The sequence below is a fragment of the Acipenser ruthenus genome, chromosome 2 (genome assembly GCF_902713425.1).
Source record: "Acipenser ruthenus chromosome 2, fAciRut3.2 maternal haplotype, whole genome shotgun sequence".
NCBI classification, from domain to species: Eukaryota; Metazoa; Chordata; class Actinopteri; order Acipenseriformes; family Acipenseridae; genus Acipenser; species Acipenser ruthenus.
Window position 1 is genome coordinate 116,558,663 of NC_081190.1, and position 26,048 is coordinate 116,584,710.

General features: G+C 40.9%; 1 protein-coding gene across 1 annotated transcript in view; it reads left to right on the plus strand.

Annotated features, from left to right (window-relative positions):
* Positions 1-26,048, plus strand: part of LOC117409425 (protocadherin Fat 4-like) — a 150,766-nt gene that overhangs the window by 84,172 nt on the left and 40,546 nt on the right. Inside the window, exons 2-6 of the mRNA XM_034015450.3 lie at positions 6,233-6,364; positions 10,981-11,242; positions 11,389-11,739; positions 14,572-15,494; positions 16,678-16,852. Of these exons, the coding sequence (XP_033871341.3) occupies positions 6,233-6,364; positions 10,981-11,242; positions 11,389-11,739; positions 14,572-15,494; positions 16,678-16,852 (1,843 nt within the window). The remainder of the gene's footprint in view (positions 1-6,232; positions 6,365-10,980; positions 11,243-11,388; positions 11,740-14,571; positions 15,495-16,677; positions 16,853-26,048) is intronic.

Sequence of the window (26,048 nt, forward strand, 5' to 3'; positions counted from 1 at the left end):
AAAACATTGTTGTCATGTGAACAGTAAACAAGAAAGTTAACCCCCCTTTGGAGTATTTTTTTAAAATGGTATTTGTCTAAGGATGTTTTTGTTTTTTTTACTTTCTTTAATTTCCTCTTTCTGTGTCAGTCCAAACACACGCAGTTGTTACTTAGGACTACTTTGCTTTTTATAGTGTGTTCAATTAATAAAGTTCCTGATTGCGCCACTAAATAAACCTGGTGTCAGCGGGTCTTAACGCAGTTTAAACCGAAGAAATTTAAAAGGGATGAAATTGACAACAAGCAAGGAAGAGTTTACCAGTGGAACGACTAATCATTTTCAACAACCACAAAGAAGGAGAGCTTTGATCCTTTAATTTCACTAGTAGTCATGATGAGAATTTGTCTTCTTCAACTACATCAAAAACGCAAAGTTTTTTAGAAGATCCACTGAGATCAACAAGATCTATTATGAAACAAAAAGAATTAAGACTCATAGAGGCTGGGTACCAGGGGCCAGCCCAGGGAACTACGGCATCTAATGCCCTAGTCTCTAGTGACTGCATGTCACTATTATCTAAAGGACTTTCTTTTGCTCCCACATATAGTTTGAATGAATTTCATACTAAAGTAGATCTATTTCGTTTTTTTAGGAATTTACATTTGAAAGTATGGTGGCCTCTATACTCAAAAGTGACAGTATTTCAGTGTTGTGGTAAACATTTTACAGAAGTTTTTTTTTAGCACTTTTTCGGAAAATCAAAGCGATACACAAACAAAATCCCCTAAAATAAGTAAATTCAGTGAGCACACATTCATCCTTAAATCCGTCGGTACAATCAGTCAGTTTAGGATTCAGTCAGTGAAAAGAAAATGTTTAATTGACAGGGATTAACAGGCAGATGGTGTACCTCCCAGGGAAAAGCAGATGAAACCCGATCGAATAGCATTATGAACTACGAGGACACAACAGTTTCAAAAGATAACTCATGCTGGGTTTTACTAATGACAGGAACCCGCTAAAAAACAGCTATTTTCCACAGACGTCAGGCTCTGGGGAAACATTTGTTTAAAAAGCAAAGTTGTATATTTGTCTTCTAACCATTACTCCTATATAAATATGTTTCTAAAATATGCTATCATTCTTGTTATCCATTATTATTAATTGTGCACTGTAACAGGGCGAGGTGCCCTGTACATTGTTTGGTTTATTTATTTTTGGATCAGGGTCTTCCCCCTCCGCCCCTGTACAGTGTATTTTGTATTTGTTTTGTTTTATGATATGTTTATTTACATGACGGCGAGCGCCGTATGTTTTGGTATTGTTTTGTATTTTGACGGTGTAGCCGTTTGTTATTATTTAGTAACGTGGATAGGAAGCCCCATCCACATGGTATTTTAAAAACTCGTGCAGATTGTGGCCGAGGGGTAATAGGATCATTACTAACTAGTTAAACCCCTCGGCCACGATATAAAAAGCCTGCAGCACTCTCAGTTCGAGGTGGGTGTTTAGGAGTGAGAGCGGCGAGAGGAAACGAAAGCAAAACGAAATTAAAAGATTGTATAATTTTTGTGTTCGAGATTTTGTTTTGTTTATCTGTTTTATTTTGCTCTGTGAGCAGTGGTTTTCTGTTTAAACTTTTTATTTTCTTTTTGATTTATTTAATTAAAACGGTGCAAGCCTTTAAACTGCAATACTGCCTGGTGTCAGTTTTTTTGTTCCTGCTTCTGCCGTGACGTCAGACCATTGGTCACCCTGCCTCATGCACCTTTTCCCCATCCCCACTAGTGCAATGATTCACAAAATCTGTAAGTCAGTAGAGAAAGAGTTGTCATTTTGTTCCAGATGTTGTTTTCTTAGGTATAATAGATATAATAGAGGCACACATGTCATGCACTGTATTTTCTTTCCAAAAGAAAATAAAAAAATAATCTTAATATTGAGTCAACTGAGAGCCCACATGTGAGCCCACAAGTTGCTGATTTACATACCCGATGTGCTCTATAACCTCTGTGATAAATGAACTTCACAAGGTGTCTGCAATGCCACGTGTGTGCAGTCAGTTGTACCCAGCACTGATGGAAATCCACTTATATCATAAAACGCTTATTTGTTTTGATGCTGCTGTTGTTGGTCAGTGGGAAGAATAATATAATTGGCTGCCTTACAAACTAATGCATCGGTTACCTGATGCAGTACACGGGACATGGCTCTTTGAAAAGACCCTGTTACCTGATGCAGTACACGGGGCATGGCTCTTTGAAAAGACCCTGTTACCTGATGCAGTACACGGGACATGGCTCTTTGAAAAGACCCTGTTACCTGATGCAGTACACGGGACATGGCTCTTTGAAAAGACCCTGTTACCTGATGCAGTACACGGGACATGGCTCTTTGAAAAGACCCTGTTACCTGATGCAGTACACGGGACATGGCTCTTTGAAAAGACCCTGTTACCTGATGCAGTACACGGGACATGGCTCTTTGAAAAGACCCTGCTGCATAAAATCCCAATGCCATTAATACTGTATTTTCATATGCACAGGTAATGCATGGGTTCTGGCTATCGGGCTTTCTAGTAACTCGCACAAATCTAATATTTCTGCACGATTTAATATGAAGCGTTGTGTGATGTCCTCGTCAGGAAGATTTAATATATTTATATTTAGAAGACTGGCTCCACCTCCGCTACGCTCCCCTGCCTCCCGAGCCCGCTCCTTCTCCACCCTTGCTCCGCAGTGGTGGAACGACCTTCCTACAGATGTCAGGACTGCCCAGTCCCTGACCACATTCCGGCGCCTCCTTAAGACTCACCTCTTCAAACAGCACCTGTAGAACTCCTCTGTTGTATCCTAGGACACTATCACCCTTCATTTAAATATGCTTTATTTTGCTCTTATCTGCCCCCTATTTTACTGCATTTAATCCTGTACCTCAGAATATTGTAATCTGCCAAGTGTTTAATCTGTAGTATTTTGTACTTAATCATATCCTGATGTAACTATCACTATTTAATCATATCCTGATGTAACTTTCACTATTATCTGCTGTATTATTGAATTGTGGTTTGTCACATTTGAGAATTATTGTATTTCTTGTTCTTATTGTATGACTTATATTGTAACACTTGAATGTATTTGTATTTGCTTGCGATTGTAAGTCGCCCTGGATAAGGGCGTCTGCTAAGAAATAAATAATAATAATAATAATAAATTTATAAGTGGTCTTTAAACTCTATCTCGCAAATGTCGTCTGACATTTCGTCGTTGTTCACGTACTGCAGCGGCAGCATTAGTCATACATGTCACAACACCAGTACACAAATCCATGTTTACGCTGACAAATGCTAGTTCCTATGACGAAGGCTAGGCTAACGTGGTTTTAGGGCAGACCAGACCTGTCGGTAAATTTTTACAGAAAAAAAGTCTCCTTAAACATGACTAAAACTTTTGTGTGTCACTTTGAACTCCCAAATGACCAGTTAATGAGGAGATAAGATTGTGTCAATCGTCAGGATTGTGAAAACCTGCAGTATTTTGTTCCTTAAATAGGCGGAGTGTGGGAAGGATTGTTTTGTGTATCGCAAACCTTCCTTAAACCTGAGAATACCGGTACTGACACTTTTGAGTACAGAGGCTGGTATCATGAAAAAACTCACTGTAATGTGTTCCAAACATCCATCTCAAGTGCTGAAAACCAAACTGATTGAAAACATAACACCCTCTAGACCCAAGTTTTGGTTTTTGGTGATTTGCCTGGTGGATTCATTTGAATCTATATGAAAATAATGGACTTACAGGTATTTTTTCACCTATATTTCTTTCTAAACTTCTGAAAAAACCCTTGACTCCAAAGAGCACCTTTTTCATAATATGAAGATTTGATATATTATTAATAGTTTAAACCAAAGACCACCTTTTTCATAATATGAAGATGTTATATATTATTAATAGTGTAAAGCAAAGACCGCTCCTGGTTCTTTTTCTTTTTTGCTCAGTTGTCTATTTGGGACCCCATTGCGCTGTCATCAGAATCGCTTTGGTGAATATGTTAATGATACCGCACCCCGAAATGTATGCCGACCCGTGGCGATGGGTCAGGCGCTGTATAACGGCACAGGACATGTCTTCAGAATACCACTTCAGCGGCGTGGGGGTTTTTTACGTCTTCGTTCCATTTATGCGCCACAGATTCCAGGACAAGCTCCTTTTCACACTTGGACCTGGACCAAGGCTATAATTATTTTCAGACTGGGTGCTTGAGTTGAAAATGATGTATGCAGGAAAACATATTTCACTATTGAATAGTTGTTTAACATGTAAACATGTAAAGACATTGATCAGAGTGAAAGACAAAAGCACTGCTTTAAAATATTGCTTTAGTTACAGGTCTTAGAATTGTAATTCCAGATTACAATGACAACCTGTCATTAGATAATTGCAGATAAGTGCAGCCATAACATGCTTTGCCTAATAGCTGACTTAAATTGACTGCAACATTCAAGTTATTTTGTTGTAAACATGAATTTATTCAAGCCCTGAAACTAATGAGTGTAACTAGTTCAAATGTAGTCTTATAGGCAGTCCAAGTTCCATGTTGACCCTGGGTAGTTTGGATATACAGCAGAGCCCAATGTAATTGCCCCCGACTCAGGTGAAATGTAATAGTTTTATTGTAAACCAATGTGTTTCACCACGGCCAAGCCTTGACTGACAGCTATAGCAGAGAACACATCCTCTTCATCCTTCATCTCTGCTTATCATGGTTCCTTTTGTAATGAGCTTATCACCAAGCTCTTTGAAATTAATATCTGAGGGGAGGTTTGGTAATTTAAACTAAAACAAACTATAACTATGCATTTTTACTAATTAGTTTTATGTGAAATTGTGATGCAGTATTTACACATCGAGAGAATGTAAGATACATGTTAATTGGTTACTGACTTTGGATGTCTCTTTGCAATTTTAACCCTAACCCAACCTTGTTTTTGACTTTCATTAGACCAATGCAAATGTGATCCATAATTTTCGGTAATGATCCTTACCGGGGATGAAAGTGTAGACAGGAAAAGGCAGGTTAAAGCAGGGTCAGGGTGGGATGCATTCTGAAGTCTGAAATAAGGCTGCGATTGAGATGAGTTCATTTAAAATGTATTTATGCAGGTCTGATCCGTCTCGTTGTCAAGGCTGACCATGCGGACTGTGACAACAGAAACATCCTAGTTTCTCGTGATGAGGTCCTACGCTGATTGGGGAAACCAGTGGCGTGGAAGCAGGGCATGTGTCAGTTCGTGATGTATTGTACCTGCCTTGAGCTTAGACTGCACTCTGCGTTCTCTAATCCAAGCAGTCCTTTTACCTGCTGTATAGTGATCATTAAATGTTTCACCATAATTTTTCAGATAAAAGAAATGAAATTAATGACGTAATCTGATTGGTGGTCTTTGCAGTCTTGGAGTCTATTGTCTATTTATAACCACATGGGAAACCTATGCTTTGTTAAACACTGTCATTGTGGATATACGGCAGCTGCTTCCTTTCGATCTCCTATAAAACGTGTGGTACTGCCTGTACTCACTTAACTGTAAGAAGTAAGCAAAAGCCCTAAAGACTTCAGAATCAGTGACTCCAAAGTTTCAAATGAATCACCCACTGCAATAATGCAGAACAATGGGCTCTAACTTTCAAACAGTGCATTTTCATTTGTAAAACCTCTAAACATGAAACTCAGAAAGAATGAGGTTTTTTTTTAGGATTATAAATGTGTGTTTGCCGTTTTTGTTTACTTAAAAAGACGTTAGAGGCTAAAATGAACGTGCGTTTCAGTAACACGAGCAAATTGTATATTTGAAGATAGACTGTAGCCAATGTGTAAACACACCAGAGGGAATTTTAAAACATATCATCTTCTGTCAGGCTGTATTAAATTGTTTGAATGATGGAGCTAAACTCCTGGCAGCTTGACATCAGAGGCCAACTCTTGGGAACAGCACTGATAGCAGACCAGGGGTCACTGAAAGTCACTTAGTATGAACAGTCGCAATGGATTTTATTTATGTTAAGGATTGCTAAGGTTTCTTATGAATATATCCACTCTTTTTGTTATAAAATTTAAATATTGTTAAAATATAACCTGTTTTTTTGTCTCTTTAGCAAATCCACCCCACATTTTTCAGATCATGTTGTGAACTAGTGAGTTTAAGCATTGCAACAGACATCACACAGAGCTATTGCTTTTTTCTCTCTCCTAGGTGGAAATAACACTACAAGACATCAATGACAACCCTCCTGTTTTCCCATTTGATATGCTTGATCTGACCATCGAGGAGAACATTGGGGATGGATTTAAGATCATGCAACTGACAGCTACAGATGCTGATGAGGTACAGCCTTTTGCTTTTGTGCTTATGTGTGATATTTACACTGTGCTACACCCCAGAATAGCCAGTGCTGATTTTAGATTGACCAGAACAAGGTATTCTATCATTCTGTTTGCTTAACTGTGCTGGGGTTTACAAACCAGCTGGACAATCAGAAGACATTTAAAAAATCCAATTTCTCAACTGTTGTTGGTCACTATTGCTGAAGCTATTCCAGCAGGAAAATGTTTTGTGTGAAAGTCTGTTTGTGGTGGCTTATAAAATCTAAATGGATATATTTATAGAGAATATTGCTCTGAAAAAAATAATCCCAAAAGAGTTTCCCCTTATTTAAAACAGATTTTGACATGCCTATAAACAACAGTCAACACAATGAATCGTAATGTATGATGTGTTGCTACCTGAGAAGGTTGGACGTTGTTACCTGAGGACACTGGGTTCAGCACCATTAATCTTGTTAAGACAAACCCTGTGCACCCCCTGCAGCTCACATTACAGCACATTGCAATAATGCCAGTCCTCAAATGCGCTAGAACTGAGGCTCATCTCCACACCTCTCACTAGCATCAGCCCAATGATATGTGCAGACTAGCCACTGAAGAATGTAAGAATGGAGTGCATTGTACAAGAGAATTATCAGGGGAACCACAGAGTTACAACTACTTCACTGGTACTTGGAAGGTTTTTTTTTTTTATATTTATTATTAACAGCCTATTACGTCACTAAAACAAAGCACTTGCTGAAATTATAATGTGAGAAAATGCCAGCAGTGCTAAATGTATTGAGTGATTTTCTCATCACTCCAATGACTGGTAACATATGGTTTAAAACTCCTGAGTCAATATAGTCACATTCATCGTACATTAGTAAGTTTTTTGCAGTTATGCTCATGTATATGGCGCACAAAGAAGATTAGTTACATTATGTATTTAAATGACCAAAATATGCATCTTTCTTATATATTTATATATGCTATTTTAGTCAACGATGTCTCACATCATTGTGACAGGAGACTAAACATAAAGGAGCTGAACGCATTCAAAGCAGCCAAATCCCTAAAACACAGACATATTGGTAATGTCACGTTAAAAAGAGTAGTTATCCTAATATACACACACACACACACACACACACACACACACAGGATATACCATGAGGCACAGGAGGGAGAGAGACAGAAAAGAGTCCGGGGGAGTACGGGACCACATTCCCCATAAGGCCATGCGCTGAAAAGCCTACAGTTGGTATGGATTAATGGTATTAGTGTTTAGTGATTTCTCTAATTGTTTAATTATTGTGGGGTATAAAAACCCCACCGTTTAATCATTCATGGCTGCTGTAGCGTGTGTGCGGCTGAGTAGCTAAGTGAAGTGACAGCGTGTGTGTAATCGCTGTTGAATAAGGTCCTGTTTAAACCTACGTTTGGTTAAGTTTGTGTTTCTGTGTAAGCTGTGTTTGTTTGAAGGTTTTTGTAAGTGGTAAACAGCTTAGCTGTCCAGTTGTTAGTATAGGGATTTGTGAACAGTTAGTAAGTACTCTAAAATTAGGTTTTGTGTCGTTTTCTTCTGTTTTTGTTTTTTTTGTAAATAAAAATAGTGCAACTGCGCTGTTAAAACGAGTTCCTGTTATTATTATTATTATTATTATTATTATTATTTATTTATTTATTAGCAGACACCCTTATCCAGGGCGACTTACAATCGTAAGCAAATACATTTCAAGTATCACAGTACAAGTAATAATACAATTAACACCAAGATAAATACAATGACTTTGGTTGAAACAAGTACAAGTGTGACAAAATAGAATTCAATAATACAGCAGATAACAGTGTCAGTGATAGTTACATCAGGATATGATTAAATACAAAATACTACAGATTAAACACTTGGCAGATTACAGTACTCTGAAGTACAGGATTAAATGCAGTAAAATAGGGGGCAGGTAAGAGCAAGTAAAGCGCATTTAAGGAAGGGTGATAAGTGTCCCAGGGGAAAAACAGAGTTCTACAGGTGCTGTCTGAAGAGGTGAGTCTTAAGGAGGCGCCGGAATGTGGTCAGGGACTGGGCAGTCCTGACATCTGTAGGAAGGTCATTCCACCACTGCGGGGCGAGGGTGGAGAAGGAGCGGGCTCTGGAGGCAGGGGAGCGTAGAGGAGGTAGAGCCAGTCTTCTAGTGCAGGCGGAGCGGAGAGGTCGAGTGGGGGTGTAGGGAGAGATGAGGGTCTGGAGGTAGCTGGGTGCAGTCTGGTCAAGGCATCTGTAGGCTAGTACAAAAGTCTTGAACTGGATGAGAGCGGTGATCGAGAGCCAGTGGAGTGAGCGGAGTAGTGGAGTTGCGTGGGAGAAGCGAGGCAGAGAGAACACCAGGCGGGCAGCAGAGTTCTGGATGAGCTGGAGCGGACTGGTGGCGGACGCAAGGAGGCCAGCCAGGAGGGAGTTGCAGTAGTCTAGGCGGGAGAGTACCAGGGCCTGGACCAGGAGCTGGGTGGCGTAGTTGGTGAGCTGGGTGTTGGGAGCTGGGTGCTGGGTGCTGGGTCAGTGTTTACGTGCTGGAAAAGAACCTGAGAGAGCATGAATCTTTCACAATATATACACATATATACATACTGTATAATGTGTATATATACATACATACACATTATACACACACACACATGGGCAACCTATGCTTTCCTAAAACACTGTCATTGTGGCCATAAGGCACCTACCTCTTTCCCTGTCTTATAAAAGGGGTGATACTGTACTATAAGTGATGCAGATTTGAAAGAATATTTCTGGTGTTATCGCATTGGGTTAAATAAAATACTAAAGGGAAAAAATGCAGAAAAGAAAAATCCGAGCAAAATCAAAAGCTGAAACCCATGCTGACTCAAAGGGCTTGTTTCTGTGTCTCTGCACACAAGGCCAAGACCACTGAATTCATGCAGGCTTCCCATTCAATGAGGAACAACATCTGAAGCCATAAGCCTCTGTACTGCTGCCTGCTCTTAAACAAATCATCGTCCAGGTGGCTTACCCTAACTACCACATTTAGACAGAGTGCTGAGTCCAGCCAAATCTAAATTGGAAGCAGAATACAATCTTCAGTCAAATGTTAAGCATTGCTACACTTCCATTAGACAGTGCCAGACTAGGTTAATTTCTTTTTATTCCCCTATTGTACAGTTCTCTTGAAACGAGCTAAGAAAATGTCTTTGTTGTCTTTTTTAATATTATTCTGACATTCTCAATGAGCCTTTAGTGTCTTTATTCTGTCATGTGTGACACAAGAAGTACCTTATACCCTCAGGTTAACATTAAAGCCAGTTGCATATACTGTGTAGCTGAGCCTTATTACACAAGGAATGAAAAGTCAATAACAATCAAACACACTACGTTAATTAATAATTAATGCATTAATAACTAATAATTAATTAATAGTTAATGTAGTGTAAACAAAAGGCCTAGAAAACAAATTACTAGAATTTGTATCAATTCAGACTTCTGTTTACTAATTGTACTGTACCACATACAAAAAGTTAGGACATATGTGTTTCAACTGAATGTTTAGCAAGAGCCAGAGGGACTTTTTGGAGAGCTTTATTAGAGAACAATGGAGCCTTTCTAACTCAATGGTACACTTTTTAATTCTTCACATGGCTTTGGTTAAGATGTGTTTTAGAAGAGTTTCCTATGTTGTCAGGTTATGGTTAGTTTATATTATTATTATGTTGAAGTAGCCTGTGACAGGATAGCTGTGTGGGTGATGGGAAATAAACCAGACCAGTCCCTGTTTTCTGTGTGCAATACACGCGGCTTTATTTTGGCCACCACAAAATAATAATGGAGCCAGGATACACAACAATGTGTAACCTGGCAACCACAAAAATAAAGTAACAAAGAAAAAGGAACCAGAAAAAAAACGTGCACAATCCAAAAACCCAACAAAACAATAATCCGTCTCTCCCAAATCCTCGACAGGAAAACGGGGCGTCACCAGCCCGGCACTTCCGGGTTCGCGCTCCTCCTTTTTGTACTCCGGAGCATCCCGTTAGTGCTCTGGCAGATAAAAGTAAGACAGTAACACAGTTATTAGCAACACACACGAGGGCAACCGCCGTCAGCCAATGCGTGATTGCCACCGCGCTTCCCGACCGGGTCTGTGACGTTGCGCACCGCGGCTCCGCCTGCTCCTCCTCCCCAGCGTCCTCACCGGTCGGAAGGGAGATCTAAAACAAGAGTTCACTCTCTCTTTGTCACATAGCACCACAGTGTTAGTAAACCACAGCACATGTTATTGTACTAAGCTATATAAGCCATAACTTGAAAACGCTTTGCCATCAACCTAAGCAGTAACTCTTCAATTGCACATTGAAAGAAAAGCTATCATGTGCTGTGGTACATTGTGATGATGTGAGGTCTATATTATGGTCTTGGATGGTAAGGGATAGCGTAAATCTCCACTGTCAGAAAACCAGCCATGATGCTACTTTGTTTAACCCCAAACCAAAGGGGATAGTTATACTGCGTTTCTGTGTTACTCCTATGAATAATGCATATGAAATTTTTTTTATACAAAGTATGTATTAAAGTATATGCAATATAGTTTTGTTTTTTTTTGTGTGTGTTTCCCGCAGGGAGCAAATGCACTTGTGACATACACAATTATCAATGGAGCCGAGGACAGCTTCCGCATTGACCCAGAATCAGGAGACCTGATAGCCACCAAACGTTTGGACAGAGAGCGCCGGTCAAAGTATTCACTGTTAGTTCGAGCCGACGATGGCCTGCAGTCCTCAGACATGAGGATCAATATCACAGTCAGTGATGTGAACGATCACACCCCCAGATTCTCCAGGAGCTTTTACTCATTTGACATTCCAGAGGACACAGCTGCAGGTATCCTATCAGAAAGCAGTTTAATGTGGTTAGTCGGCTGTAGAAATCCAGTCGTCCATATGCCATAGAGATTTAGCACTCTTTATTTCTGTTTCAATGCTCATTTCATTGAGGGTTTACATTAAACGTATTTACCCTCCTTCCAGGTTCCATTGTAGCAGCCATCTTGGCTAGCGACGCGGATTCAGGTATCAATGGTGAGATCACATACTCTGTGGAAGAGGATGATGAAGATGGAGTGTTCTTCCTGAATCCAGTGACTGGAGTCTTCAATGTGACCCGGCCCCTGGACTACGAAGGGCAGCCGTACTGCATCCTCACAGCCCGTGTGCAGGACGGGGGGAAGCAGTTCAGCACGGTCAGAGTTTACTTCAACGTTCTTGACGTGAACGATAACCCTCCAGTCTTCAACGCCTCCTCCTACAGCACCTCTGTCATGGAAGACCTGCTTCCTGGATCGACTGTTCTCACTGTTAAAGCCACGGATGCAGATGAGGGTATGTTTTTTATGTTATTCAACCATTCCTGCTTGTGGGTGGGAGTTTGGGACATGTGTTGCCATTATTCACCCCAGTCTAACACCTAATTTACTAAATATATTGTCCCCTCATCAAAAACAGGCAACAAATTTAATAAGCAAGACTTCCCAATGGTGCTATGGCGCTTTGCTACCAATGCGAAATGACTGGGTGAGGCGTGTGTTCTTCATTTTACATTAAACAATGGGTTCCTGCAATGGTGATTGCCAAGATAGGTCATATGGAATATTGTACGTTACTGGCATTTTTAAAATGATGTACTTTTAATAAAAGAATAATATTATGCAGCAAGTTAAACAACTGCACATCTGCTCAAATAAAACAACATGGTTTTTGTAACTGCATTGTATCCCATTTTAAAGTAGCGTGCAAGTTTTATTAAACACAGGCTGAAGTCATGAATACAAAAACTGTTAAAACGTCTGCATTGCTTCAACGACCAGGACCTTTTGAAGACCAGATAATAACATCTGTGATCATCACAGCCATAAGATACAACTGTACACACATTGTATGAATTTAGCCTTTTTACAATTAAATTGTCTATGTATTAAAGAGACCTTAATACTTTAGTAAACATTAAGTATTTTTTAATCCAGTTGTATTCAAAACCATTGTGTCTTTTGGGTAAGGTTTTTTTTCTTCTTTTTTACATGTAAATCTACAAAAAATTGAAATGAACACATTATATATTTGTGCAAACCTAATATTTTATTTATTTAACCTCCTTTCTGACCCAACACTTGATGAGGTAAAGAATTGACTTCCTGGAGGCGGGAAGGGGAGGGCGAGCGCACATTCAAGAGAACTGTACCAGTCTGCTTTCTTCCTGGGGCACCATCTCATCCAGGGTCCAACTAGGCTTAGATTGACAAACATGCAGAAGTACATGGACACAATCAGTACAGTGGAGAGTCTGCCTACACATATGCTATGGCGCGGTGTCCTTTGTTGCCTTTGTAAAAGTGGCTATAACTTTACAAGACAGTGTGGTCTGCATGCATCTGTTGGTGTAAGAAGCTGCTTTATAACAACATCCAGCCCATTTGGATAATTTTCCGATTGTGTTGTTTGTTTTGTTTGTTAGTCAGCATGTGCAATTGTGTATCATTTAAATGACATCTGCAGATAATTGTACGCATATGTTATACAGCCTGTTGCGGTTCCATAATAAGCTGCAGCTATTCAAATAGTAAGGTGCAGTGGATCCTCTCAAGATCTGATACACAGGGTATGGAAACACAATCATGCTACTGTTACTTGTATTGTATCCCAAAGCCTTCACTATTTGTATCTGAAACCTGCTGCTGTCTGCTCACCCTGCCACTTCCAGTATATTGTGGTTCTTGTTTTTCATTCAGAAAATGTTATTGTTCAAGCTTCCTGCTCCTTGACCTTACCAGACAGGGCAGTGGTGTGTGTGTGTGATAGCTGAAAGATAAAATTAAAAGTGACCTTTAAAAAACAAAATGTTTGTTTACTGGTAGGAAGCATGGGAAATGTTGCTCATCAACTATTTTATAATGTGTCTAGGGACTGCATGCATCCATTTTTAGATTAAAGGGTTACATTTGGAAGCTGTTTTAATATAACTTGTTTAACACTGTTTCTGTTTTCCACACAGAACATTATCGGATTCCAGATCAGTATTTATTCATACTGAAGATATGTTATTTTAAAAAGTGTAATATTCAAATTGAAATGTTGTAACTATTTTACTACCATATGACGTTACTTTATTTGCAGTGCTTAAGGAATGCTATCAGTAAATAAGAAGAGCAGCTTTTCTTTACTAATGCAAGGGCTTCTCACAAATGAAGCAATCTGTGTCAAACTTATGTTTAGACGCCTCAGCTTATTTCCTTTGCTGTTCTGTATCAAGCTCTGTGATTAGTTAGGGGTTTCAGAATTATTTTATGGGAGGTATAAATTGTGGAGCTGTTCAAATTTCATTTTTATAGATTAACCAGAATTATGTTTATATCCCCAGTATCAATGTGTGATCTAATCAGTCAGCATAGAGAAACAAATCTAAACATACTGTATAATAAAACTGTTTGTGGAAGGCCTTGACTGCATATTTCAGATCAGTACAATGTGTATACATTTATTTAAGTCTGTTTATTAAAGTAGGAAATCTGAAGTGACAGGGTGAAAGGTCAGTTCACCATTCCAAATTCCTGGCTAAGGGGCTCTTGGCTGTTTAACAGTAGCTCCACTAAATTCAATCACATGACAATAATTAAGGCCCCTAGATGATTAAGACTGCTGGGAATAATGTTAGAGTATTAAATCATTTGCATAAAACAAAAGAAAATAATAATTTGAATGAACTTGCTTTCTCTGCTTAGCTAACTCACTTGTTTTGTGCAATTTATAAAAACATACAATTATGGAAAACTTTTCAGCCATAATTATGACTGCAGAATATACAGGGTCTTATATTTTCTGATTTCAGTCGAAGGTCCTTCTCAGCAGGGTATACATCCTGCAGCGCCTAGAATAAAATATACAACACTGTGTCTCGAAGGTCCTTCTCAGCGAGGAATACATCCTGCAGCGCCTAGAATAAAATATACAACACCATGTCTCAGGTCCTTCTCAGCGAGGTATACATCCTGCAGCACCTAGAATAAAATATACAACACTGTCTCGAAGGTCCTTCTCAGCGGGGTATACATCCTGCAGCGCCTAGAATAAAATATACAACACTGTGTCTATTTAGATTTTCTGTTCACAAAAAAAAAAAAGAACTTGAGATTTAATATGTATTCAAATTATTTTTCACAGGTCCGAACTCTCAGATGTCATACAGCATTGCCTCAGGGGATTCTCTCGCACAGTTTGATATAGACAGTGACGGAGTTCTGAAAACCAGACTTGCATTGGATCGGGAGTCTCAGTCGTACTATAACCTTGTCATCAGAGTTCATGACCTGGCGCTTCTTCCAGCATCACGATTCACCAGCACAGCCCAGGTGTCCATCATTCTACTGGATGTCAACGATTGCCCACCAAGTTTCACCTCTCAGAGGATGACTTACATCCAGGAGAACACCCCTGTGGACACTGTCGTGTTTACAGCTCAAGCGACTGACTCTGACAGCGGACCGAACAGCTACATTGAGTACTCACTGCTCAGTCCTTTGGGAAACACATTTAGCATTGGGACCATTGATGGGAGAGTAAGACTTATAGGGGAGCTTGATAGGGAGGAACTCTCTAACTACACAGTGACCATCGTAGCTACAGACAAAGGGGAACCTTCACTCTCTTCCTCTATGGAGGTCACTGTGATTGTCCTGGATGTTAATGACAACAGCCCGATCTTTTCTCAGAATGTGTATGATGTGGAGATTGAGGAGGACACCCTGCGTGCCACTGACCTGATTCAGGTGGTTGCAAGTGATGCAGACGAGGGAACAAATGGGCAGGTCAGATTTTCTATCATTGGAGGAAATGCAAATACGGATTTTAGGATAGACTCTGTTACAGGAATGATATCTGTCGCCAAGCAGTTGAACCGGGAAACATGTGCTTCATATTCATTGGTTGTTCAAGCTGCAGACCGTGGAAGCAGCCCAAGGACTGACATAACCAAAGTGAATATAGTGTTACTGGATGTGAATGATTACACACCAGCCTTTGAGCTCTCCCCTTACACTGTGAATGTCCAGGAGAGTTTAAGAAATCTTCCACACACTATTTTACAGGTGAGTAGAATATAGACTCTTTTTATTTATTTATTTAATAGTCGCCAATTATTTTTATTATTTTCTCCCAATTCAGAATATCCAATTATTATTTTGAAGCTCGGCTCACCGCTACCACCCCTGCGCTGACTTGGGAGCGGTGAAGACTAACACACGCTGTCCTCTGACGCATGTGTCGTCAGGCGACTGCTCCTTTTCACACTGCAGACTCACCATGCAGCCACCTTGGAGCTACAGCGTCGGAGGACAATGCAGCTCCGGGCAGTTACAAGCAAGCCCGCAGGCGTCCGGCCAGACTACAGGGGTCGCTGGTGCGCGGTGAGCCGAGGACACACTGGCCAAAAATAGTATTTATATTACTTTATCTCGAATTAGACTTTGTCACCTGGATGGCTATTGCCAAACTCATTGACCCGATCTTTAGGACCGATTTTTATCATTTTTGGCATCTTTAAACAGCTTGTTTAGTTGTAACAACACTGGATACTGAAGTAAACTGCAGCTGCGTTTCAGCATGAATGTGACACTGACAGCGCACCTCGTTCAACCTTGACCTCTGTAATCCAGAAGCAGTTTTACTGAACTATTGAAAGTATTTTTACTACATTTAAAGCAGTATTGCCTGTGTTGATGATATATCATAAGTGGATTGATTTGGTTACAAAAACAAACAAAAAAAGCCTTGCATGTTTTTTGCCCCACCTCAAGCGTAAAACAAAAAATTATCGGACAGCATAGAAAATCCATGTTTTTCCGCGTTATTCCACAGCAAATGGATTTCTAGGATCCCTGGTCATAACATATTGTGAAGAGAACATTGTTCCACTATCGCTAAACCTGTCCCCCTCTGACAATTGTAAAATAAATTAACTTCCCTTACCTGGATCTATGTAAGCAAGCAGCAGCTGCTAGTCTGAGAGCAGGGCCAGCACTTGTGCCTACTGTGTGCCAGACAAGGGCACTTCTGCCAACCCAATAGCCGTCTCATGCGGCATGGGATGGTTCTCATGTTGCTTTGGGAGTCTGTAATAAAGCCAGTTGTATAAAAAGGTTTGCTCAGCAACCAGTCAAAAATGATCTCCATTTAGGAGCAGAGAAGTGTCTGAATCTGTTTTGCTGAAAATATAAATGTATCCATTGTATCATTTTTTATTTGAAATGAAATTGTTCATCATCTTTCTAGGTTGTTGCACGGGATGATGACCAGGGGCTGAACAGCCAACTTTCCTATGTGCTTACCGGTGGAAATGAAGAAGAAGCCTTCAGTCTGTCAGCCAGCGGACAGCTCAGTCTCATACAGAGTCTTGATCGAGAGGCAAAAGAGAAATATGGATTGATAATTACAGCAACAGATGCAGGTACAGGCAAGTTTATTAGTTCCTTCATTGGGCTCAAAAAAACTATATTCACTATATGTACTATAAACTATATATATATATATACAGTCTACACCCCATTTCAAAATGTTCACCTTTTGTTGCCTTATAGCCTGGAATTAAAATGCATTAAAATATTTTTTTTTTCATTTATCTACACATCCTACCCCACAACTTCCAAGTGAAGAAAATATTCTAGAAATTTGTAGAAAATTAATTAAAAATAAAAACTGAAATAGCTTGGTTGGATAAGTGTCCACCCCCTTGTAATAGCAATCCTAAATTAGCTCACGTGTAACCAATCGCCTTCAAAATCACACACCAAATTAAGTGGCCTCCACCTGTGTTAAATTGTAGTGATTCACATGATTTCAGGATAAATTCAGCAGTTCCTGTAGGTTCCCTCTGCTGGGTAGTGCATTTCAAAGCAAAGACTCAACCATGAGCACCAAGGAGCTTTCAAAAGAACTCCGGGACAAAGTTGTTGAAAGGCACAGATCAGGGGCCTTGAATATCCCTTGGAGCACGGTCAAGACGATTATTAAGAAGTGGAAGATGTATGGCACCACCAAGACCCTGCCTAGATCAGGCCGTCCCTCCAAACTGGATGACCGAGCAAGAAGGAGACTGATCAGAGAGGCTACCAAGAGGCCAATGGCAACTTTGCAAGAGGCACAGGCCTTTATGGCCAAGACTGGTCAGTGTGCATGTGACAACAGTATCCCAAGCACTCCACAAATCTGGCCTGTATGGTAGTGTGGCAAGAAGGAAGCCATTACTCAAGAAAACCCACTTTGAATCCCGTTTGAAGTATGCCAAAAAACACTCAGGAGATTCTGTAGCCATGTAGCAAAATGTTTTGTGGTCTGACGAAACTAAAATGGAACGTTTTTGCCTAAATGCAAAGCGTTATGTTTGGCGCAAACCCAACACAGTGCATCACCTAAAGAACACCATCTCTACTGTGAAGCATGGTGGTGGCAGCATCATGTTATGGGGAAGTTTCTCATCGACAGGGACTGGGGCACTTATCAGGATAGAAGGGAAAATGAATGGAGCAAAGTACAGAGAAGTCCTTGAGGAAAACCTGCTGCCCTCTGCAAGAAAACTGAAACTGGGACGGAAGTTCACCTTTCAGCACGACAACGACCCAAAGCACACAGCCAAAGCTACACTGGAGTGGCTAAGGAACAAAAAGGTAAATATCCTTCAGTGGCCCAGTCAGAGCCCCGACCTAAATCCAGTCGAAAATTTGTGGCATGACTTGAAGATTGCTCCCCAAGGAACTTGACAGAGCTTGAAGAGTTTTGTAAAGAAGAATGGTCAAATATTGCCAAATCTAGGTGTGCAAAGTTGGTAGAGACCTATCCCAACAGACTGACAGCTGTAATTGCTGCCAAAGGTGCTTCCACCAAGTATTAACTCAGGGGGGTGGAGACTTATCCAATTATGATCTTTCAGTTTTGTATTTTTAATATATAATTTTTTTCTCAATAAAAACTTTTTTCCCCTTAACAGTGTGGAGTATGGTGTGTAGATAAGTAGAAAAAATCCTCATTTAAAGCATGAAACTCTGAGGCACTGACAAAACAAAATGTGAAACAAGTTCAAGGGGGTGTAGACTTTCTATAGGCACTGTGTATATATATATATATATATATATATATATATATATATATATATATATATATATACCAGTGGTTAAAGAAACAGACTTTAACCAGGAGGTCCCCGGTTCAAATCCCCCCTCAGTCACTGACTCATTGTGTGACTCTGAGCAAGTCACATAACCTCCTTGTGCTCTGTCTTTCGGGTGAGACGTAATTGTAAGTGATGCATAGTTCACACACCCTAGTCTCTGTAAGTCGCCTTGGTAATAGATAGATAGATAGATAGATAGATAGATAGATAGATAGATAGATAGATAGATAGTAATTGGGTCAATGATCTATTCTGTAGAGGGGGAGAGAAAAATAACAAAAGAGAGTGGAAAATGTGCATTAGGGTTACAGAAACAATATACATGTTTACAAAAAAACAAAAAAACAAGTGGCCATTATTGTGAATGCATTGGTTTAGATGTTCTTTTCTCCCTGCAGAAACATAAGCCAGAAAGAGGTACATGGATATAATAGCAACTACAATAATTGTTCTGCAGTGTAAATTACCTTCTAATATTTTCCTGGCATTTTGAAGGTTTAGACAATAGGGAAATGATTATCCTGTCTCATACCTGGCACCAAAGTGGACTTGGTAGACAGCAGGCCCTGGCAGAAAATCAGGAATTACTGCAGCACTTTTAATCATGGAAATCTCAGGCCTTTTTATAAACAATTGTTTTCTAAAAGAAAAATATGCAGTATGTGGAAATAAGTTCCCCCAAGGAGCTCTGGAAATGCTGCAAGACTTGACATACTTACCATTTGACACAGCACACTGTTTCTGCTCATGGTGTAAGTCTGGTGTCCCTAAGAAACGCCCTCAATGGTAAGCCAACTCAGAGGTTAAACAGAGCTAAAACCAGACCCCTCTCAAGTAAAAAAGCAGCAGTGTTTCAAACTGGCACTGGAAACAAAAAAAAAAAAATCATTTTATGGGTCAGATTTAAAAATAATGATTTCTGGCAGCAAGCAACAGAATTGGCATGTCTGAGTCATTATTAAAAAATCTGAATGCTGAACTGAACATAAAGGTGTTTTACAGGGAGGTTGATTGTTCGAAGTTTTGGGGAATACAATCCTTTGTAATGGAAACCTGTTGGCAAAGGTTTTTAATGCTACGCGGGTCTTGAGAATGATAAAGAGTACGTGAATTATAGGGGTACCTTCTGATCCCACTGGTTACAAGTCACTCGTTACATAAAAATAAAGAACCAGTAATCAGGAAATCCACCGTAAAAGTTTCCATAACAATGCCTTTAATCAGACCTGCTGAATGGAATGTACTCTCTTTAAAAGCTCTAAGCCAGAATGTTATTATTCCCAGTTATTCTACTGAAGTATGACTGGCCAGGCCAGCAGAACTGGAGGGCACGTGTTCTCTTGTTACCAAAGTAAACTCTTCTTCTTTAAGACATGATGAAGGCTGTTGGAGGCGTTGCCACTTAGTGTGCTAACTTTCAGATCAAACTGAGTTGGGTGTTCATGCTGAGCTGGATGTCAATTACATGAGGGAACTCACTTATGTTTAATAGTGAATCAGACAGACTCACAGCACTAGATCACTGTGAGTCAGAGAAAATTAGACACAAGCCCCTCCTTTACTTTCAGTCTTTGGATATAAGGAAAGCCGTATTCTTTATATCCAAATAGATTCAAATCCAACTTGCTCATTTTCCTATACCCATTCAGTCAGGCAGTGTTCATGTACAGTCGCGGATCCAGAAGGAACATTAAACTTGCTCCTCAATAAACGGGTTTCATAAAATCTGTTAATTGTGGAACAGGAAACCTGTACTTCAAAAAGATGATCTATTATTAGAATGTGCACTGAGTTCTAGTTTGCCGTGTTAATCCTGGTTTATTTGTAGCCAAGCTGGTCCTACAGAGTTAGACTCATCGTCATGTAGGGTTACTGGACAGTGGTCTGTGTGGGGAATATCGGCATGGATAGAGGTGATCCGACACGCGTATAAAATGAAATGCACACAAAAAAAACATATGCAAGTGTAGAAAGTGAGTGGTGGCTGTTTGTGTACTAAAAGAAAAGTATTTATGGAACATATTCCATGTGTGTTTGTACATTATGGCTAAACACACAATTTCATGCACTGTTTAGAAACTTCTAGTGCATTTAGTGTTTCAGATGATTCTTTTTACCTGTAAGACCTGTTTATTATTATTACTTCTTAGCAGACGCCCTTATCCAGGGCGACTTATAATTGTTACAAGATAGCACATTATTTTTACATACAATTACATTATTTTGTACACATTATTTTTACATACAATTACCCATTTATACAGCTGGGTTTTTACTGGAGCAATCTAGGTAAAGTACCTTGCTCAAGGGTACAGCAGCAGTATCCCCCACCTGGGATTGAACCCACGACCCTCCGGTCAAGAGTCCAGAGCCCTAACCACTACTCCACACTGCTGTCCAATGGAAAACCTAATCCCGTGTGGTAGTGTATGTATGTTGAACTGACAGGTATTCCGTTTTGGCAGGCTGTCAAGAACTGCAGCTGTACCTTTTATCACAGACCACTTAACTTTCTTTAAAAGTTTCTGGAGAAATTATTAGCATTCCTATTATCATCGTCACTTTATTTCTTGGTGTCATGGACGCCCAGGTGTACATCTGCTTATCAGCTAGCTGTTTCTGTGTGTGCTGTTGTAGTACCATATTCCTTCGAATTGAAGACGCACTTCTTAAGCCATTTGTTTCTTCTCAAAAATGTGTGTATTAAAATCGCCAACAAAAGACGTGTCTGCCCGAGTACACAAACAGGAACGTGACTGATTTCCTGAGAAAAGACGAACAAAAACGTTACTGCCCTATGACATGTCAAAGAAGCGGGAGTCATTGTCTGGGAGATGTCAAGTGATAAAGAGCTCTCCTCCAGCTCAGAGGATGAGGACTGGGAGAGATTCATTGTCTGGGACATGTCAAGTGATAAAGAGCTCTCCTCCAGCTCAGAGGATGAGGACTGGGAGAGATTCATTGTCTGGGAGATGTCAAGTGATAAAGAGCTCTCCTCCAGCTCAGAGGATGAGGACTGGGAGAGATTCATTATCTGGGAGATGTCAAGTGATAAAGAGCTATCCTCCAGCTCAGAGGATGAGGACTGGGAGAGATTCATTATCTGGGAGATGTCAAGTGATAAAGAGCTCTCCTCCAGCTCAGAGGATGAGGACTGGGAGAGATTCATTATCTGGGAGATGTCAAGTGATAAAGAGCTCTCCTCCAGCTCAGAGGATGAGGACTGGGAGAGATGAATTGTCTGGGAGATGTCAAGTGATAAAGAGCTCTCCTCCAGCTCAGAGGATGAGGACTGGGAGAGATTCCTTGTTGTACAGGCTTGTTAATTTACCAATATACAATATACTTTACCAATATGTCTAATAGACGAGTTTGTAGCATTCCATTGCAAAAAATGAAGTATTCATTTGTGTAAATGGCTCTTATATGCACAATTTAGGTTGTAAATACATCTTTATTTGATGGTGGGATCTTTGGGCTGTGACTTAAATTTGAGGGTGTCTTAAATTCGAAGGAATATGATATTTAACCCAAGAGAAGGAAACCCAGCTGTCTCAATTAAAAATACAACATTGGGCTATTTTTAGGACAATTAGAAAGTTTAAAAGTACCACTGTTGAAGAAACGTTAACAGTATAGAAGTACTTCTGTTTCTACTGATAAAAAAAATGTGTATTTAATTAGGAAAACCAAACAGCTGCTGTAATTGCTTTCATTGTTATTCTTCATACAGCAAGATTATTAGCGGTATTATATTACAACTATTAATAATTTCTGCTTGACAAAATGCAGCTGCATGTAAGACCAAATGTTTTTGATGTATGTGAGATTCCCACGTCTGCCAGTGTTCACATAAATCATTCTGGTACAGTAGAGCTGGTGGTGTGTAGTCAAACAACTGCTTGGAACAGGGCATGCCATGGAATTCACAGGGTGCATTGGAGTTAAGTGACTTTAAAACAATGGCCTTGTTACTGTACTTGTTTGGCATGTTGTTTTAGATATTAATGTAACAAGTTGACTGGCCCTGTTCATGTTTATTTTGTTTTTGTTTTATTCATTTCAGTCAGAGTAGCACATGGCATGCAGAGTTGAAATGCAGTAGAGGTTTAAAATCCCTAAAAGCCATTTGGTCACTTTAGTGACCGTGTCTTGCTGGTAATTGGCATAAATGGTAGGCATAGAGTGGAAGTTCTGTGTTGTAAAATGTGTGACCCTTCCCAAGCAGTATTTATGTGACGTAGGGGTTGTAAAATGTGTGACCCTTCCCAAGCAGTATTTATGTGACGTAGGGGTTGATCTGATCAAACGATCCCCTGCTAGGATCAGGACAGACGCATTTCTTTTTCATTTGCATAGCAATCAAAATGGAAACTTACACTTATCAATAGTGTAATCCACATGTAGAGCCTCATTCACTAAACAGTGGTAACGTGTTTTACACAGTAAGCCCCTTTACTGCGTGCTTTGTGCACCTGTTGTATTCACTAACCAGTGGCAGGCAACCTAGCGCGTGGAAAAAGTACCGCGTTCAAGTCATTTAAATATAATGAATCATGTTAATGAGTGGAAATGTATGCAAATCATGTCACAAAATACCACAAGGGAGGTATATGATATGCAAACCATATTCACTTAAGGGCGCTAACTTTACTAAGTGCCTCAGCGTGTGTTAAAAGTAGCGCTTATTGAAACCAGGCGGTGTCACAGAACCAGCAGAAGAGCTGCACAGGAGAGCGAGAAGAAGAGACAGGGAGAGAGTATTTCAGACCAGGCAGACGTTACCAGGGCTGTGTGAGGCGGAGGTAATAACTAGATACAGATTGAGCACAGAGATCATACTAGCCTTATATGTAGGGCCCTGGAAAATTCACGATATTACGAATTTCACAGAAATGGTGTATTTGACTGCCTACCATGAAAAATAGTGTTTACAATACATTACAGTATTTTACATTACTCTTCACCTCCCCTGCTTATTCCATGCTTTTATCAGGTAGAAGCAGTGCTACAGTAGCTGTACACGGTGAGGCGTCAATGCCGTGCATTTGGTTACTAAGGCAGGCAACGTGGTCAACAGAAGATCACGTTCAGAGCTTCCAAAAGGGGATGTTGCATGCAGATGGTGGGATTCTGTTTTGCTCAACTTGTAATGTGTCTTTGGATCATCTAAGAAAAGGTACTATTGACAAGCATTTTGAAAGCACAGGACACAAAAACAAGAAAATCAAACTTGAAGTCCAGGCTAAATAATTACTGAACAAGCAGGTCACAATCACAGTTTAAAAAGAGCACAGAAATTGGAGAAACATGTGGTGTCAGCACGTTTGAATGAGTGGAAGCCTTTAGTGCAGCGAACATACCGATACAACGGCATGGTCAATGAAATATTACAATATTACAAATTGTGGAGCCGTGCCTAACAGTGACACACACAGACGAGAGTATCTCCCTAAATGAGCAAGATAGGCCGAATGGCCTCCTCTCGTTTGTAAACTTTCTTATGTTCTTATGTTCTAAAGTGTATGCAGCACACGAAGAATATTTACATGGCAAAATGAACGATTCTGAGTCTGTTTGCGTTGTATGCGACAAGGCCACAGATAATCAAGTCAACTGTGTTTTGTACATTATTATTTTCATCCCACAGAACTTTACAACTGCTAATTCTGAGGAACTTACTGCCTACTTAGTAGATACACTGCAGCTTGACTCTGTTAACCACACAACAGTAGTAGGTCAGGCTATCATTAAGACACTTGTGGCATTGATTTCAATTGTGTGTCTGCCTTTGTAATAATAGACAGTGTAACAGAGGGAGAAACACTAGCTGTTATGTCTATGCTTAGTCTATAAGATGCTTTTTTAATTTATTTTTTTAGGTTGATAGGGTCCAGTGGCATATATGATGTCATATCATTTACTAATAATTTGACGGTTTTGACGGTATCTGTGGTTTTAAAACTTCATTTATTTATTTACATTTTTATAACGCCTTCAGCCAAGGCGCTTTACAAGTTTAAACAAAATGGTACAATCAAGAAAAATGGGTGAAAAAGAATGTAAGTTTATTGGGTTTGGGTGGGGAGATACAGATTAATTGCTTAAATGAAAGCAAAGGGCCAGAGGCTAGGTCAGGGTCAGGCAAGCAGGGTTATAACAGGAGGTCAGGGGCCAGGAGTATTAGTAGGATGGGCTAGGGAGAAGAGATGTGTTTTGAGGGAGGAGCGGAAACGACGTAGTGTGGGTGTTTTATGATAAGTGGGAGTCTATTCCAATGAAGGGGAGCAAGAAGGGAAAAGGAACGGAAACGGGATTGGGCCCAGGGCAGGGTGGGACAGAGAGGGACAATAGGGACTGGGAGCGTAAGAGACGTGGAGGAACATAGTAGGTGCAGATGGGTATGACTGCAGCCAGTCAAGGGGTGTGCCAGAGATACAGAGGTTAGACAGAGTGAGAGAACGATGGGGTGATCGACTGTCAAAGGCAGAGGAAAGATCAAGGAGAATGAGAATTGAGGAGAGGCTAGCATGTTAGGAGTTGGCCAGATGATTCTGGACAGTGAGGAGGGCGGTCTCAGTGGAATGGGAGGGACGGTAGCCAGATTGAAATCGGGGGTAGAGGGAATTGGCGGATATGTAGTGTGATAGGCACGAGTGGACTAGACGCTCAAGGAGCTTAGAGAAATATGGGAGAAGGGAGATCGGGCGGTAGTTAGCAGAGCAGGCAGGGTCGAGAGAGGTTTTTTTTAACAGCGGGATGATGGTAGCTGATTTGAAGATGGCAGGACAGATACCAGTGGAGAGAGAGGAGTTAAAGAGGGAAACTAGGTAAGGGAGGAGTGGGGGTATGAGGGAGGCAGGGACAGGGTCCAGGGGGGAAGAGGGAGGAGTGGGTGTATGAGGGAGGCAGGGACAGGGTCCAGGGGGGAAGGAGGAGTGGGGGTATGAGGGAGGCAGGGACAGGGTCCAGGGGGGAAGAGGGAGGAGTGGGGGTATGAGGGAGGCAGGGACAGGGTCCAGGGGGGAAGAGGGAGGAGTGTGGGTATGAGGGAGGCAGGGACAGGGTCCAGGGGGGAAGAGGGAGGAGTAGGGGTATGAGGGAGGCAGGGACAGGGTCCAGGGGGGAAGAGGGAGGAGTGTGGGTATGAGGGAGGCAGGGACAGGGTCCAGGGGGGAAGAGGGAGGAGTGGGGGTATGAGGGAGGCAGGGACAGGGTCCAGGGGGGAAGAGGGAGGAGTGTGGGTATGAGGGAGGCAGGGACAGGGTCCAGGGGGGAAGAGGGAGGAGTGGGGGTATGAGGGAGGCAGGGACAGGGTCCAGGGGGGAAGAGGGAGGAGTGGGGGTATGAGGGAGGCAGGGACAGGGTCCAGGGGGGAAGAGGGAGGAGTGTGGGTATGAGGGAGGCAGGGACAGGGTCCAGGGGGGAAGAGGGAGGAGTGGGGGTATGAGGGAGGCAGGGACAGGGTCCAGGGGGG